The 18,464-nt window shown below is 37.9% G+C and overlaps 2 protein-coding genes across 2 annotated transcripts in view; one reads left to right on the top strand and one right to left on the bottom strand.

Moving 5' to 3' along the window:
- gnai2a (guanine nucleotide binding protein (G protein), alpha inhibiting activity polypeptide 2a) overlaps positions 1-2,155 on the top strand; it is a 159,551-nt gene extending 157,396 nt beyond the window's left edge. Inside the window, exons 8-9 of the mRNA XM_028824619.2 lie at positions 298-509; positions 1,236-2,155. Of these exons, the coding sequence (XP_028680452.1) occupies positions 298-488 (191 nt within the window). The 3' untranslated portion in view covers positions 489-509; positions 1,236-2,155. The remainder of the gene's footprint in view (positions 1-297; positions 510-1,235) is intronic.
- A 108-nt stretch (positions 2,156-2,263) lies between these two features.
- Positions 2,264-18,464, bottom strand: part of LOC114668717 (cadherin-related family member 4-like) — a 61,487-nt gene continuing 45,286 nt past the window's right edge. The window contains exons 11-20 of the mRNA XM_051921437.1: positions 17,884-17,986; positions 16,454-16,657; positions 12,588-12,733; positions 11,823-11,964; positions 11,442-11,647; positions 9,529-9,662; positions 6,747-6,803; positions 4,462-4,531; positions 4,208-4,235; positions 2,264-2,678 (exon numbers count right to left, since the gene is read on the bottom strand). Coding sequence (XP_051777397.1) covers positions 2,623-2,678; positions 4,208-4,235; positions 4,462-4,531; positions 6,747-6,803; positions 9,529-9,662; positions 11,442-11,647; positions 11,823-11,964; positions 12,588-12,733; positions 16,454-16,657; positions 17,884-17,986 — 1,146 coding nt within the window. The 3' untranslated portion in view covers positions 2,264-2,622. The remainder of the gene's footprint in view (positions 2,679-4,207; positions 4,236-4,461; positions 4,532-6,746; positions 6,804-9,528; positions 9,663-11,441; positions 11,648-11,822; positions 11,965-12,587; positions 12,734-16,453; positions 16,658-17,883; positions 17,987-18,464) is intronic.

Raw genomic sequence — 18,464 nt, 5'->3', positions numbered from 1 at the left:
TTCAGTCAGATTTCTAAGTTATCGTTTGAAATGTGACAGAATGCAGCCCATTACCATTTCTAAGATTGTTTTAGGGTGTTGCCTTCTGTGAGGAGAGAGCAGAGCAACATCTACTCAGCTGTGCCTCCTGTTCTGTTATTGTATAAGCCAGGGCACAGTAGAATGAAGGGTAGACACTTACACTAGGGATTTTTTTCAAAAGGGATTTTATCTCTATATTCCACTTCATGCAGATAAAGACAGAAATGAGCCTTATGAATGTTCCCCATTTCTGAACAATCAATTCTAACTTTTCAGGTGCAAACAAGTATGAGGAGGCAGCCAGTTACATTCAGACCAAGTTTGAAGACCTGAACAAGCGAAAGGACAGCAAGGAAATCTACACCCACTTCACCTGTGCCACCGACACCAAGAACGTGCAGTTTGTCTTTGACGCAGTTACTGATGTCATCATCAAAAACAACCTGAAAGATTGTGGACTATTTTGAAGAGACATTTTTGGGATGGAGGTAAGAAAATCTTTTGTATCTGTACAGATGGAACATTTTGTGGAATATGCAGTTTAAATAATGAAGAGGTTTTGACTTTTCATTAAACTTGTAGCTATTGTTTCTGTGGTGGTGCCTGGATGCTGGACACAGGAAATGTAATTAAAGTTTTTAATGTACCGTATGGTAGGTTTAATGGGTCAAGGAGTATGCTAAACGTTTTTCCCCAAATGCAAAAAAAACAAAGTACTGTCACGATGTACTTTGTGTCATAATGGCCTTCGTTATGGGTCTCTTTCTTATGGACTTGAAATAACCCTTATGTGATGCGTTTGGAGAGTTGAATTGCATGGTAAGAGATCTGTAAAGTAAATGACTAAACTGGCTGTGCTTTTGTTCTGATTGTGGTGGATTCTGTTAGCAGCTGAAGCTCGCGAGTTGCCTAAATACCCTCTGATTTAGGTGTGCTCACAAGAACCTTTACATATTTATATCCTCCTTTTAGGATGAACTAAAATACATATTTCAATCTCAGAATTTCCACTTACTTAAAACCAATGAGCTACATTATCAAAGAAAAACAAATTCCCCAGTTCTTTCATTACTTTTTTTTTTTAATTAAGAATTTCTAAATATGTATATTGTGCCTTAGTTCCCACTTTGTTGTTAACAACAAATGCAGAGCAATGGCTGTACAGTACACCAGTGCTGGGGTTGACGGCGTTTTCCCTTTCTGTACCCTCACAGGATTACTTGAACTGCTCTGGTCATCAGAGAGATGCATGGGACCCACCAGGACAGACTGCACTGGCTAAGGAATCCTGCTTTTGTCTGCTTTTTTGTATAAGAAAGGAAAAAATAATGGGACTGATAGCTTGGAGAGCATTTTAAAAGCCTGTGGGGCTGCAGATTCCCCAGTTATGTTATGTATTCTTTCATTATTATTTTTTATATTTAAATTTGAGGGGTTGTGTAATTCCAAGATGTCTTTTTTAAGTATTAAGTCAAGACAGCAAATCATTTTTTAATTGACAAAAAACAGTTAGTTGCTTATTTTTAGATGTTTATTTGAAGTCTTAGTTTGATGTGAAAATTTTATGAAGCATTTGAGAGCTTAAACTATTTTTTAAAATAACAGGGGCTGGAAAATGTGTGTATGGGGACAGGAATCAAGAAGAAAAGGATGGAAAGCGCTTTTTGATAATGTTTACACAAAGTCCTCATTTCTAGCAAAATCTCCCATTTACTGCTGCGTGATGGCTATAAGAGTTTTTTTGTTTTAAATTGTAACTTGCACAGGCCAGCATAACTTCCCTTTTAACAATATATACAAAATAAAAACTTTTTCATGAGGGGCAGGGGGAAATCCAGATGTTTCTTTTGAAATATATTTAATACATGTAAGTACATAACATCTTTTTTTTTTTGTATTTTTCCAGTCCATTTCTTTTGCAGTACGTTGTGTGCCTTGACTCTGCTCTGTTTACATCTCTCACTCTTAGAACTCACTGTTAGGGGTAGCATGGATTAGTAGGGCTTAATATTTTTCTTTTTTTTTTTTTCTTTACATGATGGAAAGAAAAACCTAACAAAAATAAAGAGTAGTCTTTTGGTAAAGAGTAAAATGCTTAATGATTTAATTTAAATAAAGGTTCAGTCACTCAAAATCCCTGTTGATGTCTGTCTGTGTGTATGCTTTAGATTCTGACAGGGAGACGTTCACATTTTATTGAATTACATTTTCTCCAAAATCTTGCTTCTAGGCAATTTAAGTATTATTTTAAAGTAGCTGTTTATTAATGCTTACAATTCAACATATTTAGACTGCAACCATTATTCCAATTAATAAGTACTAATTGGTTTCTAAACGTTCAAATTGAAAAAGTGCTAGACACCAGTCTTCAGTTAACTCAATGTTACACTTACAAAAGAACAAAAATTCAAAGGCTTATTTGTGTAGAACTGCCACATGCCTCAGTTGTAGCTTCAGTTTACATTTTACTATCAAATGACACCTCGGGAGCCTGAAGGCTCACAGAATCAAGTTGCAGACAAAAAGTATTTACTTCCAGCACAAGTACCTCACTCAGGTTCTTACAATTGACAGAGCAAGTCAATTGTAAGCCCACTGTACTCAATTCCATCGTCTCTGCCCGGTCTGGGAGTTGAACAGGTAGTATTTCCCTGTAACTAGGAAACAGAAAAAAAAAATCTTATTGAGATTTTCCTTATAAATATATAGCATCTACAGATGAATGTGAGACACTCAGTTACATTTGATTATTGCTTCAGGGACTGCATGACTTTATTGACTATTTTGTTAATTTTACCCCATCAAATCTGCAACAGGCATCCCCACCCACTGCCATACTCTAGAAGTGTTGCACTCTTTTCCTATAGGTTCACATTTGCTGCATGGCTTTGTTTTAACTGATTTAATTTTGTTTTATGCATCTGTTCTTGGTGATTAACTTTTTGATTCACTTTATTGTTTCAATTCTTTCCAAGACCCATTTAAATGCATTGATTCTTTTGATATAATTACTTTCAGCAGTAGGATTAGGGTTCGGCTAATAATGGAAGTCTTTGGCCCCCCGATCGCATGGCAAGTATATAATTTAAAAATTCATTCATTATTATATGTAACAAATTATATATTTAACATGCTGATGACTCCTATGACATTGGAGTGAAATTTCATGCACATACAAAACTGAGATAAGAGGAGTAACCCGCTTAACACAGAAACTAGTTTCTTACAAACTCCCAATTGCAAGTGTGCTTCTGGAGTTCTCCTTTGGCAAAAAAAAAAAAAAAAATTCATCATTGACTGCTGTGAATCTGAAAAGAAGCATGAAGACTGGGATCCAATTTTCTTATGTTTTATAAATGCGTTTAGTCCTTTGTGTGCTGTGAAGTAAATAACGTCCATCCACTTTTAATATCGTTGACCAGAGTCACTGACGATTTGCGCTATGAACGCCGTGTCACCTGATCACACTGTTTGAACATAACTGTAGCAAATAGAGTAGCTGGATTAAACCAACACTATCTATCTGTTCCTGCTACTGGACTTCACATAGCACACTCTTTTCTGCTTGGCTTTGTGATTGAGCTCCGCAAAAGAGTGCCATACTAGTACGTTTGCTTCTTGCCTAACGTCCAGTTCTGCTGGGATAATAATAATGCAGTTATTGTTTAATTCAGTGAATTAAGTATTGTGTTAGGACTAACCATACTTCCTTCTTAAGTTCTGCCTTGTCATAATTTTGTAGTACGTTGTAACGTTTTTGGTGAAAAAGATACATTTGTGGGGAATTCAGTACAGCTGAGTCCCTTAACTTTTTTCTCTTTTTATTTATTTAGCTGCTTTTAGATTAATACATGCAGGTGCTAGTTCATATGTTAAGACTATTAATGTTTGCATCTCTATTAATTGGCAGACGTTTACGTTTTTTAACCCTGTAAACGGCAGAGGCGAGTGCTGATTTTAGTGACGTTATTCATTACCAGCAAGAACTGACCTTTGAAATCTGCCAAGACAACAACCAGAGGTTTGAAACCAGCACTCTATAATCTCCTTTCATGTTCCTTTAGCTCCCTTGTATGTATTTAGAAATCTTATGAATATTTTTCAAGTGTAAATTTGTTAGAATTTGTAGTGCTAGTTCTTTTTAAATGTCACCACCAACTTTAAGTATATATATAAAAAAATGTACCTGGATCTCTTGCTTTTCCATCAAAATCCTGTTTTGAGATATAACAAAAAAATATAAAATTTTAAACACTGCTTCCTGTTTTTTAATTCATATTGGAGTAAACATTGTAGAAAATGTATTGTTTTACAGACATGTATATTACATAATGAAATATATTTCAGTTTACAGGTGTGCAGGATCATGACATTTTGACTGCCATATGGATTTTTTTCTCTTTTTAGGAATGCAAATTAATGACATTTTTCTTTACTAACCGATGGTGTTGCTGGCACTTCCTGTACATCTGCTGCTGGCTTCTGAGCATTGTCTCGAAAATCCACAGACCTAGAATGAGGGGAAAAAAGTGGGATTACATATAGCAAAAGTTTAATATTAAAGTTTAAGCACTTGGCAAGAAAACTTAACTATAAATCTAAACTGACACCATCTTTAAAATGCAAGATGCCTAGAATTTTGAGGTGAGAATATGCTTTTTACCACCAATCCAATCCTCTTTGTACCACAACATTGAGTACCACTATTATATTCCTTGATGGCAGATTTTACTGCATTGATCATTTGTCTTGGACGTCTGGGGAGTCACTAGTGGTGATACTCATAATGTCTGATATACCCTGAAAAACCAACAGTGAGCTTTATTAGCAGGTGACAAAGATATCCAAGGGGATCAATAGGTGGCTGAAAGCAAAGGCAAGTAGTGCATGACAGTGGCTCAGTAAAACCATTGAGGAAAGGAACAGTCGTGCATAGTGCCACTATTCTGGGCGATACACACACAAAAAAAAAAACAAATTATAGGAGACAAGCTGTAAACCAAAAGAAAATGAGTCCATCTTACAGTATGTTGAGATGGTGTCAAGACCCAGTGTTTCATGCTGAGCATCAGAAATCAGAAGTAAAAGAAATCTTTTCAGTTTCTAGCTGAAACTACAGCATGTGGAAAATATTTTAATTGTGACACACATGAACTTTTATCTGTGTGTGCTCTGTATGTCTGCTCTGTTTCAGGTTGTTGAGTAGATTTATGTAGAGCCTGCCGGTGAACTGGCCTCACATGAATACTGAGCCTTGCTGTAAACATATCCACACCGACTAAAAGGTAATGAGCTGTAAATCCCCATAAGCAATTTCTAATCTGGACAAGTATTCTTTTTCCCATGGCACAGCAGGCTTTTTTTAGAGAAGCTCTCTCTTTTTCTTTGATAAACTTTGTTATTAATAATTTTATGATTTAAGCTTTGGCATGTTACTTAAGGTACTGTACTTTTTAAATAGAGGATATGCCATTGTTGATGCTGATCTGAGCTTTGGCTTGTCTCAAGTGCGGTTCTAATGAGGGATGTCACATGGTGAGCACGGAGGATCGGAAGGCTACCTCACATCCACAACATCTGTGAATGTAAGAGACTTTGAGGAATGTAAAGTGGGATATATTAAATATTCCTGCATTCAGCTGGTAGCATTGTGGTCAGAGGCAACGCTTGCTTGAGGAGGGCAAGGGTCAAAATTTAGAGCAAGAGTAAATGTACGGTGGATAGAATTCAAGATGGGCCAGCCTTGATCACTTTTTAGGTTGAAAGAACTATCACATTTCATGTTGAATTTGGGTATTGTGGCATTTTGTAGATTGCAAAACCAGTTTAAACCTACTATGTCAGATGCTATTTAATGCTGTACAGGTTAGATTTGATATAATCAGACTGAGTGGAATGGGGCCTCGAGACTTAACCTTAAAATATACTAAAAAAAGCAAGCAGATTACAATTAAAGCATAACTATGTGATCCAGCCTTTTGAAATGCAGTCTCACAGGGTTGCATCATCATTGTGAACTCTCTAACAATGAGTCGTGGTGAATGTTGGCGTCTTCAACCATGCGACTTCAGATCTAACAGCATGTTCCTTTTGTGGACACGGCAAGCTGAACCTGCTGTATTCAAGTATTAACACCTTTTAAGTGTAAAATGTAAACACTTTACATTTTACTGCCACCTACAGTACAAACCTGTTACTGACAGCAACAGCTCTTTGACATGAGGTTCTTGTGTGTGTTTTGGGTGGTTGTTTATTATAATATCCATCCATCCATTTTCCAACCCGCTGAATCCGATCACAGGGTCACGGGGGTCTGCTGGAGCCAATCCCAGCTAACACAGGGCACAAGGCAGGAACCAATCCTTGGCAGGGTGCCAACCCACCGCAGGACACACACCAAGCACACACTAGGGCCAATTTAGAATCGCCAATCCACCTAACCTGCATGTCTTTGGACTGTGGGAGGAAACCGGAGCGCCCGGAGGAAACCCACGCAGACACCGGGAGAACATGCAAACTCCACGCAGGGAGGACCCGGGAAGCGAACCTCAGGTCCCCAGGTCTCCCAACTGCGAGGCAGCAGCGCTACCCACAGCGCCGCCCTTATTATAATATTTTATTTATTTTTTCTTTACCTTCTGTAACGTATTAATTTCCCCTTGGGGGCAAATACAATATCAGAACAAAAAGACAATCAAGATATTAATAATAGATTAGTAACTTACGTCTTTTGTATCAGCAACTGGGTCATTTCTTGAACAGGAGGCCTACAAACTGAACACCTGAAAAGTTGAAAGCAAGACTTTACCGCTGAGATAAATAAGTGAACCTCTTGTATAATTTAAACATTTAATAAAACACTGCTAATAAGATACATGGACACTGTTCAGCACTTGTCTCGTGTTTTTAGTGTCATTTGTCATCAACAAAATTATGACTTGGTGATGCTGCTAATACACAGGGCTTTGGGAAGGTGGGAGAAAAACTCACACAGGCAAACAACCGACTGTGTGATTCAAGAACACTGAACCCCTAAGCCAGCAGAGTTTACCACTTCACCACCATACTACTCTACTACTTTTATTTTCAGGATAGAAAGTTGCAAGCCTTGTGAAACAGATATTTTAAACAAGCTATTTTCTGTATTTTCATATTACAGTATATTTTTGTATCAATTCCTTTCTCAAAGCCAGATTATGGTTCTTACATTTAAAACAGGACAGAGTGATGGCGTATTGATTAAGAGGCACTGCTTCAGCTACCGTCAGGTTACTCCTTTGATTATGTATTATCTACCCATCTTGTTTTGGAGGATTTTCCAGGTACTCGGCTGTGAAATGAAATCTCATTTTAGATTAGGTGGTGACTGAGATGTCCTAACGTGGTGATTTGCATGTTAAATGAGCAGAATAGGATGTGTGGTCACCTGTAACCTGTAACTCCTTGGTCCTTGTGAATTTCAGTAGGTTTCACTTCCTCTACAGTGTGTTGTTGGACAATAGGGCTATCCCGCAGCAGCGTTTCCACATGCATTTGACTTTGCCCTTTTAAGGCCAGTCAAAGCCAAAGTTCCACGTGTATGTATTCAAACTACCGACTCACGAATAATAGATCATAAAATCAGACCCGACTTACACGCCTGTTCAAAAATACGACACTTCATTTTGTTTTTTTGTTTTTTTTAAATCTTGCTACCTACAATCTTGTACCAGTTTGTCAGACGCATCGAATTTTGTTGCAGCAGCGCAGTTACCAATTTCTTTCACTACTTCAACAACTTTTAAATTTAACACCAGCTTCATATTTTCTTCTGATCTAACACTCCAATGTAGATAAGGGATGCTCTTAAGATAAAGGTGTATGAGGGTGTGAGATACAAAAAACACAACAGTGCAAACGTCACTTCAGAATAGTTCAGGTATTAACGTGTGGACACGTAGGCACAATATAGAGAGCCTCCATGGTTACTCTCTCAGGTGGGTGTTAGCATATCATAATCTCTTGGACCAATAGCGTGAGTTTTCCACATTCGACTTATACAACCGACATTATAAAATATCAGAAATTATATGGTAAAATCAAGCCCCAACGTGTATGTGGGAGAATTTATCCGCGAGTATATACAGTACCCAGAAGTCATCACAAAGGTGTTGGTTTCAATCTGTTGCGATTACGGTGCGATTTTGAAATTGACTTCACTTTTTGATTCAAGTCTTATACATTTCAAAGAGCTTAGTGAGATGTCCTTTTAAAAGTATAAATTACCCCAAATCTCCATGTTTTTTATTTTTAAAACTCCAAGTAGCATGAGAGGGAAATTCATATCCAGTGAAGTAGCCAGGAAGGGTGTCTGTCCCTCTTCTAAATTGGAAGGAAGGGGTGGGGTGGCAGTGTTTCCATTAGAGTGCAAAATCAGTGACATTGCAACAGATTGACTGCATTGACAAAAACACCAGCTTTTGTTTTGAAATCACAAGAACCTCTTCAATGATAATGACATGAAGCAGATCTGGAAAGATTCATGGAGGATCATGATGGAGGTGCACACGTTTTGTTCAGTTTACCTCTCTGGGGAAGTGATCTGCACAGATTTGAAACCTGCTTCTAGCAAAAGTCTGGAGATGTTGCCGGTTGAAGTGCTGGATAGTAAAATATTGAAAAGATGATGTGTTTTGGGGGGGGGAGGGTCCCTGTAGGGTGGATTTCCTACCTCAAAGCCTTCCTGTGTTTTTTTTAATGTTACTGTAGTGAAGAATTAAGTTGGTTCAGGATTAAATTACAACCACTACACACATCTGGTCAGAGATGGATGAAGATGTCCAAGTTCTATTTATTAATTTCTTATAAAGTTATACAAATGTGAAGGTATGGTCTAATTAAAATAATACACTTAAATTAGCTATCACAGGTTTCTTTCTCTTAAATTTGTCAATGTTAACATTAGTTATTAACAGGTAATTTATTTATCCACTAGATGGTGTACAACACTCAAGATAACATCAATATCATGAAATTGCTAGAACGTTAAGCCATAAAGTATTTACTCAAGTAAATTCTTAATATATATACATGTTATACATGAGGAAACCATAATACTGTAATTCTAAAACAATCTGTGTGACACTCCAAACAGCATCTGTTCAACTATACTTTAGCATCCTCAAAAAGTCTATAATTTAGAAACTGTACTAAAATATTATATATCCAAATTGCAAATTTAAACACAAACAGTATACTTTAAAGACGAACAATTAAATTCCACTTTATATATAATTATGCAAACTTTCACATTTAACAAATGAAGCACCTACTCTACTGCTAAGACGCCACCACACTAATCTGTAATGTTCAAAGTGAAGCCTCTGATTGGCCAAGTTCCAACTCTGGACAGGCCAATCACAATAACTAATAATTCAAGGTGGGTGACAACTAATTAAAGAAAAGGCAATATAGATGTGTTTTCCCAACAGTTACCATTTAGTTACATGTACAACAATGTTAACTCACCACTGCAGAATCTTCAGTATCAGCAGCCCTAAGCCAATGAGGACGAGGGCCCCAGTCACAGTCAGGACTACGACATACCAAACCTCCGGATCCCAGTACGTTTCAAGCAGAGTGACCACTTGGCTCGATTTGGTCTACAAGTAGCCAAAACAAAAATGCAAATCTGGGTAATGGCTCAGTGGGTAATGGCTCAGTGCATAGTGTGCAGCCTGCTTCTACAGAATATTTACTGTGCATTTGGCTAACACGTTAAAGAAAATACGGAACAAAGGCAAATTTCGGGGGAATTAATTCAATAGGAAGAGACTGGAAAGGAGTTAAAACTTTGAATGGTTTGACATCATTTAAGTATGCTGTAATTGAATTGTTATTCCATAGAGAACACTCTCTCAGATAATCAAATGATAAAAGTATATATAGTGTGTAAGGCAGAGCAGTAACCTGCCTCTCTTACAGACTTTCCTAAACCTCTGCACCTCCCTAACGGGTGGGGTACATTGTGTGCCTGCCCACTGAAGTAATAGCAATCACTCCTTTCACCTCACGTACCATTTCAGGAGATCTTTAGCCTCTCTTATTCTTGACATTTCAGGTCGTGGCACTTCCAAACATCCCAAATCTAATGTCGTTTCTCAACTGGCCAGAAGGGACGCTCTCAGCTCTTACAAATTTTAATGTTTTCCTCACTAAGTTCCCAATAAAAGATTTATGATGTCCAAATCTTATTGAAGAATTTCATCCCAAAGGGTTATCAAAAGAAGAAATGAGTACACAAGCAATCCTAGCACCGAGAAACAATGAAGTCAAACGAATTAACTCAAAAATTGACGATGGGTTACACGGCAAATTGGTTAATTGCGTATCAATACACTGAAATAGTTGCTGGTGATGGCGCAGTAGATGAAAACAACTTACAAAATCCCTTATAATATGTACAACCGTTAACACCGTCTGGTCTTCCACCAGCTGAATTACTGTTCAAAGAAGGATGTATCGTAATGTTATTGCGTAATTTATGTATGAGTGATAGGCTATGCAGTAGGACAAGATTAGTTGTATTCAAAATTCATCAAACAATTCTGACATGTAAAATTTTAACAGGCGACAAGAAAGTTAATGTAGCACATCTTCTGTGGATAACATTACACACCAAAGAAGATCTTGATATTTTCTTATTAAAATGTTTACAGTTTCCCGTTAGAATAGCTTTTGCTATAACAATTAACAAATCACAGGGACAAAAATTCGAAAAAGTCAGTTTATTTATTAGAAAACGGTATTCACTCACGGGCAGTTATACGTTGCATTGTCACGATGCAAGTCCAAACATGGAATCAAAATTCAAAGTGATTTTGACTAAAAGTTAATTCCAAATATTGTTTTTACTGAAGTTTTACAGTAAAAGTGTAAGTTAAAAATATATTTACGTGTTCATTTCAAAGCCAAACAGAACAAAAACGTATAACGCAACGAATACCACTAAAGCAGTGTGAAACATAATTTTCTTTCAATTTATTAAGTTTTACTATTTTTTAATATGGTTAATTACTCACTGTAATGTAAAATACTTAGTTCTATTACGCATATGTAACAATTCCCATGAAAATAATCTGTATAAATTGTACATCTGCTTCCCCATACGCGAGTGGCAGAGCCGTGAAGTGGCTAGCGCATAGCGCCCACCTGTGGGTTGGCAAGCAAAGCGAGTAGGGAGCAGAGCCCCCTAGTTTTATTTAATAAAAAGTGAAATTACAATGTTGCAAAGGTCAATAAGTACTAGGTTACAATGCCATGAGCTTCTCACCTGTTATTTCATAAGCTAATGTAATTTCAAGTGTGGTAAAGATGTCCACTCTGGTCTCCTGTGAAACATTTAAGTTCATTTTATTGACTTTTTGCTGCTGGACACTTACCGGTTTGGGTGTTGTGGTCGTTGGTGCTGTAGTCACCCATGGAACCACATGGACAATCACCACCACTTTTGTAGAATATTTACCATCAGAAACTTGAACTAGAATCTCAAATGTTGTGGGGTCAAACACGCCATCTGGGTTATAGGAGAATGTGTTTTTGGAATACAGCGTCATACCCAGGATAGAAAATCGATCAGTGGCACTGCCTAAGGAAAAGCAATTTCAGAACATAAACTTGGAGTACAGCAGGTCAAAAACAATACATAACAAGAAAAAAAATCCAACATTGTGAGGCTTTTCATAAAAATGTACCCTTCGCTTGAGAGTTTGATCAAAAAAAAAAAAAAAAATTAATTCATGCCAAAATGCCATCTTCCTCACCAGTGACGATTGTGGCCGTCAGTCCGTTGCCATCTGCATCTGTGCAGGAGAAGGATACGATAAGCATGTTGCTCTTGAGGGTCGAGTAAATTGTAAACTCATACATAGCAGGATCACAAACTGGTGGGTTATCATTCACATTCTAAAGAAAAGACACCGAGTCAGGTTAGATTCAAAGTAGTTACCATTTGAAACTATTCAGAGAGTTTCATTTTGTTGAACGTCTGTGTGATGCCCTAGAACAACTAGTAAGCTTGAGAACCTCTCAGCCCAGCGATGCTCCAACTGGATTGTAGGTCCTGGTCATCCAACAGTGACACTGCACTGAGGAAATGTGACCCAGAAAGTTTGAGGTGTCACTGCAGAGTTCATTTAAAAAAGGACAAAGCTTGGCATCCCACAGGTCACAAACTGGACCAAGTACAGGACTAGTGCATGTCTGCTAGTCATGGCCAACTAGTATTCCGGTGCCTTGGTCATCCCAAAACGGAAGCCTGTTCAGCTATCGGCATTATTCAGCTATTATTGAGTGGTGTCATCTGTAGTGTTTGGCCAACCAGCTTTGGTGGACAGCTGCGACCACAGCATTTTCTGTAGACACCTTGTGTATCGGTATGTCCTTTGAGATTAGGGCGGACAAATGGAAATCATCTACTTTTCAAAAATCACTTGCATACCCCTTAAGAGGTGACTTGTACTGACTGGTGGTAAAACATCACTCTTTGAATAGACACAACTTTTCAGATTTAAGAGAGAGGACCGTACCGTAACGTTAATTGTGATCACTTGGTTTGATGTTCTCTGCTTGGCTGGGTCTGGCTCAATATCTTGATTGAGATCCACAGCTTGTACATTTAGCAGGATAGTGCGTTGGGTTTCATAATCCAGCTTTGTTCTCAAATAGAGCTCCCCTGCACAATAAGAAAAAATGTGGTGCTTGTAAACCATCTGAAGAACATGGAAAATGTGCAAATAGCAATAAGCATCTATCTTGGGCCAGAAAGTGTCACTAGAGATCTGTGCCATTACTACAGCTTTAATTTATATTAATACAGGCTCTGACAGAAACTTGGCACGTATGAAAACTGGACAGACAGCAATGATAAATACAATGAATAGAAAGAAACAAACAATGAAAGATTAAATAACCCGCAAACAAAAGCAGATGATGTGCACATATTGATAACATGTTGCCGACAACAACTCAGTCTCTTGACCATGTGTGTGCTAAATGCTATGTGTATATAATATACATATACACACACACAAATATATATATTTATATATTAGAGATATATCAGGGGTCCTCAATCATGGTCCTGGGGGGCCGCAGTGGCAGCAGGTTTTTGTTTCAACCCAATTGCTTAATAAGAAGCACTTCTTGCTCAAGTAACACTTGTGCTACACTTTAGTTGGCTCGATTGTTTAGATTTTGAACCCTTATTGCTTATTTTAGTCTTAAACAGCTGTATTCTCATTTTTAATGGCTCCTAAGTAGCAATAAGATGCAAAGGACAAAAGAGACCAGCAGTTCTCCATTCCATTTCTATTTACACCAGTGTGTGTATTTATCATGCACTATTGGGCTTAATTAAATACTTAGAAGGAAAGTGAAGAGAAAAAAGTGAAGGACTGAGAATTGCTGATCCATTTTAGCCTTCAAATCATTTGGATTATATCCTTACAAAGGGGAAGAAAATGTAGGATATGAGATTGAGCTGACATGGCAGAGTTAAAGCACAAACCAGCCATGAAATTTAATTATTGGCAAGAATTGTTTTCTAATTAAGCAACCAGGTTAGAACAAAAACCTGCAGCCACTGTGGCCCTCCTGGACTGTGATTGAGGACCCCTGATATATCTATATATCTCTATATCTATCTATATTTATCTCTCTCTATATATTAGAGAGAGATTATTTATTTATTTATATATATATATATATATATATATAATCTCTATATCTATACCTATATATATCTATACCTATATATATCTATACCTCTATATATATATATATATATATATATATATATATATATCTATATATCTATATTATCTCTATATTTCTTTATCTGTATCGATACATCTCTATCTATATATATATATCTATATATATATATATATCTATCTATATATCTATCTATATATATATACAGTGGTGTGAAAAACTATTTGCCCCCTTCCTGATTTCTTATTCTTTTGCATGTTTGTCACACAAAATGTTTCTGATCATCAAACACATTTAACCATTAGTCAAATATAACACAAGTAAACACAAAATGCAGTTTTTAAACGATGTTTTTTATTATTTAGGGAGAAAAAAAATCCAAACCTACATGGCCCTGTGTGCAAAAGTAATTGCCCCCTTGTTAAAAAATAACCTAACTGTGGTGTATCACACCTGAGTTCAATTTCCGTAGCCGCGCCCAGGCCTGATTACTGCCACACCTGTTTCAATCAAAAAATCACTTAAATAGGAGCTGCCTGACACAGAGAAGTAGACCAAAAGCACCTCAAAAGCTAGACATCATGCCAAGATCCAAAGAAATTCAGGAACAAATGAGAACAGAAGTAATTGAGATCTATCAGTCTGGTAAAGGTTATAAAGCCATTTCTAAAGCTTTGGGACTCCAGCGAACCACAGTGAGAGCCATTATCCACAAATGGCAAAAACATGGAACAGTGGTGAACCTTCCCAGGAGTGGCCGGCCGACCAAAATTACCCCAAGAGCGCAGAGACGACTCATCCGAGAGGTCACAAAAGACCCCAGGACAACGTCTAAAGAACTGCAGGCCTCACTTGCCTCAATTAAGGTCAGTGTTCACGACTCCACCATAAGAAAGAGATTGGGCAAAAACGGCCCGCATGGCAGATTTCCAAGACGCAAACTACTGTTAAGCAAAAAGAACATTAGGGCTCGTCTCAATTTTGCTAAGAAACATCTCAATGATTGCCAAGACTTTTGGGAAAATACCTTGTGGACTAATGAGTCAAAAGTTGAACTTTTTGGAAGGCAAATGTCCCGTTACATCTGGCGTAAAAGGAACACAGCATTTCAGAAAAAGAACATCATACCAACAGTAAAATATGGTGGTGGTAGTGTGATGGTCTGGGGTTGTTTTGCTACTTCAGGACCTGGAAGGCTTGCTGTGATAGATGGAACCATGAATTCTACTGTCTACCAAAAAATCCTGAAGGAGAATGTCTGGCCATCTGTTCGTCAACTCAAGCTGAAGCGATCTTGGGTGCTGCAACAGGACAATGACCCAAAACACACCAGCAAATCCACCTCTGAATGGCTGAAGAAAAACAAAATGAAGACTTTGGAGTGGCCTAGTCAAAGTCCTGACCTGAATCCAATTGAGATGCTATGGCATGACCTTAAAAAGGCGGTTCATGCTAGAAAACCCTCAAATAAAGCTGAATTACAACAATTTTGCAAAGATGAGTGGGCCAAAATTCCTCCAGAGCGCTGTAAAAGACTCATTGCAAGTTATCGCAAACGCTTGATTGCAGTTATTGCTGCTAAGGGTGGCCCAACCAGTTATTAGGTTCAGGGGGCAATTACTTTTTCACACAGGGCCATGTAGGTTTGGATTTTTTTTTCTCCCTAAATAATAAAAACCACCATTTACAAACTGCATTTTGTGTTTACTTGTGTTATATTTGACTAATGGTTAAATGTGTTTGATGATCAGAAACATTTTGTGTGACAAACATGCAAAAGAATAAGAAATCAGGAAGGGGGCAAATAGTTTTTCACACCACTGTATCTCTATATATATATATATATCTCAATCTCTCTAGATAATCGATATATCTATAGAGATCTCTAGATAGATATATATTAGATGATATCTATATACAGTAGATATAGACATAGATCTAGATAGAGAGCATACACATACATACATACAGAGTTGTAGTAAAGTAATTAGTATAATCGGAACACACAAAGGCTGCGAGACCACCTCAAAGCTACATCACCTTCACAGCTTTGTCTGCTAGACCAAAACAAAAGAGTCACCTCCAGTATCTGTTGAAATGATAGGAGCATCTGAAAAAGAATTCCACATCTAGCCGGTAGTTAAACTGAGCCATGTGAACTTATAATTGGACGACTAGTCACTAACCTCATATTATGACCTTCTGTCATACGCTACAACTCTACAAATACCTTTGCCATCAATCACCAGAACCATTTGGTTAGTCACCACCATGAAAGTCCATCTCTGTTGGGATGAAGATGTTGAGAAGAGAGAAGCCCCGTGTTCAAACCCGTCCCCCCGCCCCATCTGACTATTCCAGTAGTACATGTTCTATAGTAGTTATCTAGTTTCAGGTACTCCCCCCAAAGTGCATCTATTTAAAAACTGAATACAAATCAGCACCACCAAGTCACTCAATTATCTGAACTATTCCAACTTTCCCATCCACTACCAGTGACTTTTGTTCCACACATCTACACCAACAAACCAAAAGATGAGATCATGCCATTCCACAGGACCCCACTATTTGTATGCAGACCACCACATACTGTACATCAATCCCCTGTCTAAGCCTATGAATGCATACCACTTTAGTAAAAACTGGGAGACTCTGCAGTTGTAATTTCAGTTGTACTTACCAGTCATAGGATCAATAAAGAATTCATTGCCAGAGGTAATGGAGAAGCTGATGGCATTGAACTCCCAGTCTGGATCAGTAGCCTTCACAATGCCAACCCCAGCACCTGGCACAGTGTCCTCTCGCACGTTGAAGAAGAATGGAGGCAGAAACTGAGGGTCACCTTCATTCACAGGTGTTACCACCACAATCACTTGGATTTCAGCTGAAAAATACAAGACTCGCAAATAAGAATGAAATGCTGTTCAAGTAGGGTGAGCTAAATGGATCATATTAAAAGAAAACAAAAAATAAAACGCCTTTGAATTGTCGGGCAAAGCGAGTAGATATGGGGTGAGACAACCTTGACCGCTTTGCATTCAATCTCCTTTAAAGTAAATTTTTTTGCTTATGCTGGATTCAGAAAGTATTCAGACCCCATCACCTTCTGCATACTTTGTGTTGTAATTTTTGCCCATCAATCTACAGTCAGTCTTCTTCTATAATATGCTGCCATGGCTGTCAGTTTGTCTGTCTGTTTTTAAATCACCTGTAGCTTGCAAAGTGATTGACCTGAAATTTGGTACACACATACTACGTGACGTCTACTATCTGCTTTTGGGGTGATGATTTTTATTACTCTTTATTTTATTGTAGAATCCACTCTCAGCAGTGGCCAGCAGGGCGGCCGTGTGGCACATGTGTACGGGCGCCGTTCTCATCCCCACCACCATTGCCATCACTTCCCCTACCTCTTCATATCTTAAATCATTCTTGAGGCAGATTGAAGACTTGAGTGTCAGCTTAAGTGAACAATTAAAGAAAGCATACTAAGTAATTGCAACACAAATACAGACTTAATCAGTTTTAACGTGAAAAGATGCCGACGGAAGAAGAGAAGTAGCGGGCCGCTAGGGTGGAGAAAAGAAGATCTGCTCAGAAAATGGCAAGCGCATCAACCTCTGAGCAAACGAATGTTAAACGTACAGAGAAAGAGGAAGAAAACTAGGAATGGTCAAGTCAAGTGGATTCTCCGCCGTTACTGGTAACCCACAATGACAAAGTTAAAATGCGTCTTCAGAAATGTTTGCAAATTTATCAAAAAATGAATTCTCGTTCATGTAATTCAATACTTTGCAGAAGCCCCTTTGGTAGCAATTAGAGCTTTGGAAAGTCCATACAAAAATTACAAAATGCTTCTTGAGAAATGACACAGAACATCCAAACAAACTAAAGGAGAACAGTTTGAGATACGACTACATACAACAGATGGCTAATTAGGTTTCATTTTTTTGGCCCAAAATTTCCATCATTAGAATACTTCACTAGGATTTGAAGATAGTAGGAGAATAAAATTTAAAAAAAAAAAGACAAAAGTAAGCAAAAAGGACAAAACCAAAAGAAGCTGAATCCTCTGAACTGACCACCCAAAGTGACAGACATTAAACGTACTCGTGAGGGGAGGAATTCCGTTGTCAGAGGCTATGATGGTGGTGGTGTACTGGAAGTTGTTGGCTGCAATCTGAGCGTTGTCGTAGTCCAAGGTGTTGTTCACCTGTGAAAGAGGGAGATAGAGGTGCACATGAAGATTTAAATCAAACAAACTCTCCGATAAACTCAACCCCCGCCCACCCCAAATTAAAACATTTAATTCTCAATTGTGTTTTGATTTTCTATAAGTTTTGCAATGTTTCAAGAACTCAAAACCTATTATAGGTTCACAATGGAATTAGCATCAACTGATAACTCGGTACTTGTCATAAAATGGTGGAATGGAACTAACCACCTCTGAAAGCCAAATTCACTGAGACAGACGACAAGCACACCTCAAAATTAAAGAAACACTGAAGAGATGGAGGCTTCTAGCTGAGCGTGTTTGGTGGGTGACACTGTAGAAGGCCTTCATACCCAGAAAAGCCCACAAAAAAAAGGCACGTTTATTACAAACGAGCTGAAATACCTGCCGTTACCCGAGAGGAAAATAAAGTTTGGTTAATTAGCCAACAATGAAGACTCACTAATGTGCTTGTATT

The sequence above is a fragment of the Erpetoichthys calabaricus genome, chromosome 18 (genome assembly GCF_900747795.2).
Source record: "Erpetoichthys calabaricus chromosome 18, fErpCal1.3, whole genome shotgun sequence".
Taxonomy (NCBI): domain Eukaryota; kingdom Metazoa; phylum Chordata; class Cladistia; order Polypteriformes; family Polypteridae; genus Erpetoichthys; species Erpetoichthys calabaricus.
Note: the sequence above shows the minus strand (reverse complement) of the source record. Positions and strands in the feature narration are given on the sequence as shown.